The sequence below is a fragment of the Petaurus breviceps genome, unplaced genomic scaffold (genome assembly GCF_028583685.1).
Source record: "Petaurus breviceps papuanus isolate PSGF00001 unplaced genomic scaffold, PetGlider_PUasm1.0 351, whole genome shotgun sequence".
NCBI lineage: Eukaryota > Metazoa > Chordata > Mammalia > Diprotodontia > Petauridae > Petaurus > Petaurus breviceps.
This window is the reverse complement of record NW_027186243.1, coordinates 37892-47209: the sequence shown is the minus strand read 5'-3', so window position 1 is coordinate 47209 and position 9318 is coordinate 37892. Positions and strand designations below refer to the sequence as shown.

Genomic DNA, 9318 nt, shown 5'->3' with positions numbered 1-9318 from the left:
AAACAGACTGACTCAAATGGCAAAAGAGGCTCAAAAAGGCAATGAGGAGAAGAATGCCTTAAAAAGTTGAACTTGCCAGATGGAAAAAGAATATCAAAAACTCAATGAGAAGAATCATTGCTTCAGAATTAGATTGGAGCAAATGGAAGCTAATGACTTTATGAGAAATCAAGATGCTGTTAAACAGATCCAAACAAATGAAAGAATAGAAGGCAATGTGAAATATCTCATGGGAAAAACCACTGACCTGGAAAATAGATCCAGGAGAGATAATTTAAAAATTGCCTGAAAGCCATGACCAAAGTAAGAACCTAGAAATCATCCTCCAGGAAGTTCTCAAGGAAAACTGCCCTGATGTTTTAGTACCAGAGGGCAAAACAGAGGCTGAAAGAATCCACCAATCACCTCCTGAAAAAGATCCCAAAAAGAAAACTCCTAGGAATATTATAGCCAGGTTCCAGAATTCCCAAATTAAGGAGAGAATATTACAAGCAGCCAGGAAGAAACAATTTGAATATTGTGGAAACACAATCAGGATAACCCAGGATTTTGCAGCTTCTACACTGAGGGATCGAAGGGCTTGAAATATGGTATTCTGGAGGGCAAAGGAGCTGGGATTAAAACCAAGAGTCACCTACCCAGCAAAACTGAGTGTCATGTTTCAGGGGAAGATATGGTCATTGAGTGGAATAGAGGACTTTCAAGCATTCTTGCTGAAAAAAACAGAGTTGAATAGAAAATCTGACACTCAGATACAAGAAGCAAGAGAAGCATGAGAAGGTAACAGGGAAAAGGAATCATAAGGAACTTATCAAAGTTGAACTATTAATATTCCTACATGGAAAAATGATAATTGTAACTTATGAAACTTTTCTCAGTAGTTGAAGGGATTAGAAAAATATATATTTGTCTATATATGAGGGTATATGGGCATATGAATACATATGTGAATGTGTGTATATATGTTTACAGGTATACAAAAATAGAGGGCACAGGTCCAATTTAACAGGAAGAGATGATACTTAAAAGGTGAAATTAAGAGGTGAGAGGAATATAATGAGAGGAGATGGGGAGAGACAGATTGGGGTAAACTATCTCATACAGAAGAGGCAAGGGAAAATGGTTACAATGGAGGGGAAGAATAGGAAGGCAAAAGTGAATGGGTCAAACTTATTCCCATTGAATTTGGCTTGAGGAGGGAGTGAAATACACACTAAATAGGGTATCTCACCCTCCAGGAGAATAAGGGGGGAAGCGGATGAGAGGGGGGATGATAGAAGGGAGGGTAGGCTGGGGGGGGGAGGGATGTTGGAAGCGCTCACTTTTGAAAATAGATGGGATGGGGCGGCCAGGTGGCTCAGCGAGTAAGAGCACTGGCTCCAGTGTCGGGATGACCTGGATCAAATCCGGGCTCAGATACTCAGCACCACACCCAGAAATAACTGGCTGTGTAACCTTGAGCAAGTTACTTAACCCCTATTGCTTAAAAAAAAAATAGATGGGATCAAAGTGGAGAGTAGTACAGGTGGGAGGTGGAATGGGAGGGAGGGGAGTGTAGTCAGTCTTTTACAATGTATCTACTATGTTATTGTTTTGCATTAGCCACACATGTGCAACCTATACTGAACTGCATATCTTCCCAGTAGGGGTGGGTGACGGGGAAGGAGGAGAATGAATCTGGAATCGAAAGTTTTGAAATCAAATATTCAAATATGTATATATATATATACATATATACATACATATATATATATATATATATATATATATATATACTATTATTACTACCATCTTACATGTAATTGGGAAATGGGATGTGCAGGCACTGAGGCATAGAGATCCACTGGAAAAGTGGAAAGGGGTATGGGGGAAAATGTGGGAGAGAGCAGATTGGAGGAGGGATATCCTGTGGAACTGCTATTTTGGGGCAGTGGGTGGGGGGGAAATGGGGAGAAAATTTGTAACTCAAAATCTGTCGGAAACAGATGATGTAAATCAGAAGTTAATAAAGTATTTAAAAAAACAAAAAAAATACAATTGGCCAAATTGGGAAAAAAAAAACCACTGAAGAAAACAACTTAAAAAGTAGAACTGTTCAAATGGAAAAGGAGGTACAATAACTCATTGAACAGAACTCCTTTAAAAGTAGAATTGGTCAAATGGAAAAGGAAGTACAAAAGTTATGGAAGAAAATAATTCATTAAAAATTAGAATTAAGCAAGTGGAAGATAATGACTATGAGACATCAAGAATCAACCAAATCAAAAGAATGAAAAAATAGAAGAAAATTTAAAATACCTCACTGCAAAAACAACTGATCTGGAAAATATATCCAGGAGAGATAATTGAAAAACTATTGGTATACCTGAAAGCCATGATCAAAAAAAAGAGCCTGGACAGCATCTTTCAGGAAATAATCACAGAAAACTGCCCTGACATCCTAGAACCAGAGGGTAAAACAGTCCTTGAAAGAATCAACAACCTCCTGAAAGAGACCCAAAAAGGAAAACACCAAGGAATACTATAGCCAAATTCCATAATTATCAGATCAAGGAGAAAATACTGCAGTCAGAAAGAAGCAAATTGAATATCATGGAAACATAGTCAGGATTATGAAGAACATAGCAGCTTCAACATTAAAGGATCACAGGGAAGGAATACAATATTCCAGAAGGCAAAAGAGCTTGGATTACAACCAAGAATCAACTATCCAGCAAAATTTAATATAATCTTTCAGGGGAAAAGATGGATATTCAATTATATAGAGGACTTTCAATCATTTCTGACTTAAAAAAATAGAACTGAACAGAAAATTTGATCCACAAATACAAGACTCAAGAGAAGCATAAAACATTTAAACAGGAAAGGAAAAAAAAGATGTTATTCAATAAGGTTATTTAAACTGTTTACATTCCTACATGGGAAGATGATACTTGTAACTCTTGAGAATTTTATCTTTATTATGGCATTCAGAAGTCTTTTTTTACATAGAGAGTATGGGAATAAGTTGAATTTGATGTGATGATAAAAATAATTAAGGGGTGACAAAAAGGATTGTACTGGGAGAAGAGGAAAGGGGGAGGCAGAATAGGATACCTTACATCACAGGAAGAGGCACGGAGACCTATTACAGTAGAGGGAAAGAAGGGAGGGGGGAAAGCATTGTTTGAACTTTTGGTTCAAGGAGGGAAAAACATACATTCAGTTGGTTATAGAAAACCTATCAAACTCTATACGGAAGTAGTTGGGAAAAGGGGAAAGAAAAAGGAAGGGAACTGATAGAAGGGAGGGGGAGATTGAGAGTAGTGGTGGTCAGAAGCAAAACACAGGGAAATGATGAAAGGAGACAGAAAAGTATAAACGGGTTAAATAGGATTTTTTAGAGAAAGACAGTTAGTAATCATAACAGTGAATGTGAATAGGATGAACTCTCCTATAAAACAGAAGCAGATCACAGACTGGATTTAAAATCATAAATCTTACAATATGTTGCTTACAAGAAACACATTTGAAGCAGAGAGATACAAACAAAGTAAAGGTAAAAAGCTGGAACAGAATATATTATGAGTTAGCTAAAGTATAAAAAAAAAAGCAGGGGTTGTAATCCTGATCTCAGACAAAACAAAAACAGATCTAATTAAAAGAGATAAAGAAGGAAAAGAAGAGAAGGTAAGGGAGTTATAGGAAGAAATAGATAGCAAAACTATACTAGTGGGGGACCTCAACCTCCCCCTCTCTGAAATAGATAAATCTAACCACAAAATAAACAAGAAAGAAGTTAAGGAGGTGAACAGAATTTTAGAACAAGTTAGATATAGCAGACCTCTAGGGAAAACTAAATGAGGATAGAAAGAAATACACCTTTTTCTCAGTGGTACATAGAACCTACACAAAAACTGATCATGTACTAGGACATAAAAACCTCACAACACAATGCAGAAAGACAGAAATATTAAATGCATCCTTTTCTGATCATGATGTAATATGTAATAATAACATGTAATAATACATGTAATAAAGTGTCAAGGAAAGATAGACTAAACTAAATAATCGAATCCTAAAGAATTAGTGAGTCAAACAATAAATCATAGAAACAATCAATATCTTCACCCAACAGAATGACAATAATGAAACATACCAAAACTATGGGATGCATCCAAAGTGGTTTTTAGGGAAATTTTATATCTCTAAATTCTTACATGAATAAAATAGAGAAAGAAGAGATCAATAAATTAGGCATGCAACTAAAAAAGTTAGAAAAAGAACAAAATTTAAACCCCCAATTAAAAAAAACAAATTAGAAATTCTGAAAATCAAAGGAGAGATTAATAAAACTGAAATTAAGAAAACTATTTAATAAATAAAACCAAGAGCTGGTTTTATGAAAAAAATAACAACAATAAAATAGATAAATCTTTGGTCAATTTGATTTTTTAAAACGAAGAAAACGAAATTACCAATACCAAAAATGAAAAGGGCAAATTTGCCACCAATGAAGAGGAAATTTACACAATAATCAGGAGCTATTTTGCCCAACTATATGCCAATATATCTGACAACCTAAGTGAAATGGATGAATATTTACAAAAATTGCAGGACATCTCGGGAAGGGAGGGGGAAAAATTTAAAACTTAAGGAAGTGAATGTGAATGTCAAAAAATAAAAATAAATAAACTTAAAAAAATAAAAACAAATTAAAAAAGGTGAAACCATAAGCAAATTAGGAGAGCAAGGAATAATTTACCTGTCAGATCTATGGAGAAGTGAAGAGTTTATGACCAAATGAGAGACAGAGAACATTATGAAATACAAAGTAGATATTTTTGATTACATTACATTTAAAAGGTTTTTCACAAACATAGCCAATGCAACCAAGATTAGAAGGGAAGCATAAAGATGGGAAATAATATTTACCACCAGTATCTCTGATAAAAGCCTCATTTCTAAATATATAGAGAAATGAGTCAAATTTATAAGAATACAAGTCATTCCCTAATTGATAGATGGTCAAAGGATAAGAACAGGCAGTTTTCTGATGAAGAAATTGAAGTTATCTATAGTCAAATGATTATTGGAAAAATGCAAATTAAAACAATTCTGAGGTACCATCTCACTTATCATGATGATAATATGCTATGACCAGGTGGAATTTATTTATATCAGATTGGCCAATGTGTCAAAACAGGGAAATGATAAACGTCGCAGAAGATGCAGGAAAATTGGAACACTAATGATTGTTGGTGGAGTTGTGAGCCAATCCAAGCATTTTGGAGAACAACTTGGAATTATGCCCAAAGAGCTATAAAACTGTGCATACTCTTTGACTCAGAAATACCACTTTAAGATCTGTATCCCAAAGAGATCATAATAAAAGGGAAAAGGACCCACATGTACAAAAGTTTTTATACCAGCTCTTTTTCTGATGTACAAGAATTGGAAATTGAGAGGATGCCCATCAATTGGGGAATGGCTGAACAAGTTGTCTATATAAATGTAATGGAATATTATTGTTCCATAAGAAATAGTGAGCAAGCAGACTTCAGAAACCCTGGAAAGACTGGAACGAACTGATGCTGAGTGAACTGAGCAGAACCAGGAGAATACTATACACAGTAACGACAACACTGTGTGATGACTAACTTTGTTACACTTAGCTCTTCTGAGCAAGGCAATGATCTAAGACAATTCCAGAAGATTCATGATAGAAAATGCTATCTACATCCACAGAAAGAACTATGGAGTCTAAATGCAGATCAAAACATTCTATTTTCTCTTTGTTTTTTTCTTTCTCATGGTTTTTCCTTTTTGTTCTTATTCTTCTTTCATAACATGGCTAATGTGGAAATATGTTTAATATGATCATACATATATAGCCTATACCAGACATCATGCCATCTTGTGGAAGGAGAAGTGGGGGGGAGCGGGGAATTTAGAACTCAGAATCCTATAAAAGCAAATGTTAAAACTAAAAATAAATAAATAAATTTAAATTAAATAAAAAGAAAATTGCAGATATGACTTTATAAAAAGCATTTCTAGAAAAAAATCCTTTAAAAAGTAAGAACACTAAAGAATAATCAATAGAAAATGTTTTCTATATTAGCCTTCTAAAAATAGAAGAGAAGAAATTTATATTAGAACTCATAATGGTCCACCCATCTACTGTGGAGAGGAAATAGGTTTTATTAGCCAAGGACATCTTCATGTTAAAAAAAAAATAAAACCACAGTAAAATTTTCCAACCAAAAAGTTACAAAAACAAACATACTCTACCACTGTGCAATTCCACTCCATAGAATTCTAGTGTTCGGGCAATGTTAATAAAGCAGGATTCTGCTTCAGACTGCTTGAGGCCACTAGAGAAAACAAAAATAAAAAAGAGATTTTATGACAATGGGAAAGAGTAATTCAATAAGTAGATAAAAGAGAAATTGTGGAATTGATGAACTGGATTTTTTCATAATAAAATCAATAAAATTTGATAATCATCGTTGCATGGTTGTTCTAGTTTAATGCTGTTAATTCCAAAAAAAAGCAAAATTTTTATTAATGATGTGATCAATTTCATCTATTTACTATGGCCTCAACTTTCTCTACCACTTTTACAATTAAATGACCCATCTCATTTACCAGTCCATCGATATTCAATTACAATTTCCTTCGTCTTTTTACTTATTTGAAGCTACCCAATTTAAATCCAAACTGATTTTCTGTCTTAATTCCTTGGAGAGTCCCAATGCCAGAACACCCAAAGGCAATGTTACACACAGAGCAAAGTCTTTGAAATTCAGAGAAAGATATATATTTTGAAGTTTCCTTTTATGAGCTCTTTTTAATGACTTGGTCCTTGCTTTTAGCTTTCAGAGTTTGAAGTATACTTACGCCTGTCAACGAAGTCAACACTTACTCTTTTATTATGGTTTAATTTGGCCTGAATCTGAGCAACTGCAAATAGGGAAGAAAGGCCTAATCATTCTTCCTTTTAAAATAATGACAAGAAGGGATTCTCCTTTTGAAAAGAATCAATAAAACAGGTATGCATGTATACACATATAATGGAATTACTACAGTACTTTGAGATTAGTCTAACATCAAGGGGATGATCATGAATGCATTTGATTGCGATAGCGAAATACAAGAATTAACTGGTTTACATTTCATCTAATATAATATGTATTTTTAAAGATCATAGCCTTCTGAATCATTCCAAAGAAGTCCTAGAGGTTATGAATTGCTAAAAGGGGAGACACACACACACACACACACACACACACACACACACACAAATACCTTTCTGGCTGCTGAAGTGTAATTTCCAAACCTTTTCTTCAACGAATGTAGTGAGCTTCAAGTATATGGACTCCTTCAATGGAGATAGACAATTCTATAGCTTTTAAGTCTCAACAAATTGTCTGGAACACTGAGAAGAAAACTGACTTGCTCATTTTCACCAACAGAGTTTATCTGAGGCAAAATTTAAACTCTGATCTTTTTGACCAGAAGGCCTGTCTTTTGTCTACCATGACAGTCTTATACAGATGTGTACTTATGTATTTTAATGGACCTGTGATTTCATTTAGTAGAGGACTCCCACAGAAGAAACTTCCTCTCAACCAATGCTGATAGTCACTGGCAACTCATAGTCTTAGAGAACAGGTTGAAAGTGTCTTGACCAGGGTCACATAACCATTATATATCTATTAGAGGCAAGACTTTAAAACCTAAGTCTTCCTGACTATAAGTTCCATGAAGGCAGGGCCTGTCTCTGTTTTTATTTGTATTTGTAACCCCAAAGCTTAGCATATAATAATTTTTTTTTTTGCTTTTTGGAGGGCAATTGGGGTTAAGTAACTTGCCCAAGGTTACATGGCTAGTTTTTTTTTTGTGTGTGGGTGTTAAGTGTCTGAGGCCGGAACCGAACTCGGGTCCTCCTGATTCCGGGGCCACCCCTACACATAATAAACTCTTAATAATTACTGATTAACTGAATGACTATTCACCAAAATATTCTACTGAAGCTACCCAATTTAAATCCGCTTCTTTTCCACACATGTACAAATATCTAATGTTTATAATGAGAATGTGCTATTTGGGAGTGAAATTTATTACACAGTAAAGTTATATTCTGTATGTGCCTTGTACATTTGGGGTTTTTTAGTATCTGAATGAATATTTTATAATTTTAAATAAATATGGAGGAGTAAAATTTTTGTATCTTATCCTTTATGACTGATCTACAATTTGTTTCCTTTTCAGGAGCATAACTCCCAATTATACCATTAATGCTCAAGGAAAATATAACCTGCTTTTCAATGATACCCTTTATGACAATAAAATCATAATATCAATTTTATACTGTCATCATTATTATTCCTAGGATTCACACAATGAGGGAAAATCCCAATGAGGGAGAAATTCAAGTTTTTAAAAGTCACTAGAAACAGAAGTGATTTTTAAAAGTACATAAAATTGTTCTTCAGAAATGTAGGGGATAGGGGCAGCTAGGTGGCACAGTGAGTAAAAGTGCTGGCCCCGGAGTCAGGAGGACCCGAGTTCAGTTCCGGCCTCAGACACTTAACACCCACACAAAAAAACTAGCCATGTAACCTTGGGCAAGTTACTTAACCCCAATTGCCCTCCAAAAGGCAAAAAAAAAAAAAGACATGTAGGGGATTGAAGACAGCAAATGATAAAATGATATAGTAGCATAAGCATACTATACCCAAAAGCCCTGCTAGGAAATAAATAGATGGACAGGGCATTTTGGTTAATCATGAGGCACAAAGAGTCATTATTATTGTTTTTCAATTCAGATTCCAAAAAGAATACCTAGTTATACTTAGGAGCTGACTCTAGGACTCATTTTAAAGAAAGCAAGTATCAAAAGTGATCCCTTTACTTTAATAAAGACAAACAACTGGATACAAATTTATGGAGAAAGCTGAGGTCATGTTGGATGGCCCAAGAGATGCTCTAAGCCTCAAGCCAAAACTCAGAAAAACACATACTCTAGGAAGACCCAGGATCTTTAAAACCAAAACAAGAACAAAACCAACAATCAAGAACACGAGTTCTGCTTAGAATGGGAGAAGAGCCAAGCACCGGAGTAATTTATCAGAAGGTACTTATGAGTACGTAACATATTCCCATTTCTAAAGGTTTGCCTCATATTTAGAGTTCTGGATTTCAAACCTCAGATTTGAAAAAGATACCAGTGCTCACTTAGCCCAACCTCTCAACTAAGTTGTAAAATATGTATAGGGAATGAAAGCCTTTCTCAAAAATTTCCCATATGTAGTAAAGAGATACATCAAAAAT

General features: G+C 34.7%; 1 protein-coding gene across 1 annotated transcript in view; it reads right to left on the bottom strand.

The window, feature by feature from the left end:
- Nucleotides 1-1829: 1829 nt before the first annotated feature.
- Nucleotides 1830-9318, bottom strand: part of LOC138168100 (tyrosine-protein phosphatase non-receptor type 3-like) — a 44503-nt gene continuing 37014 nt past the window's right edge. The window contains exon 4 of the mRNA XM_069097132.1: nt 1830-6356. Coding sequence (XP_068953233.1) covers nt 6251-6356 — 106 coding nt within the window. The 3' untranslated portion in view covers nt 1830-6250. The remainder of the gene's footprint in view (nt 6357-9318) is intronic.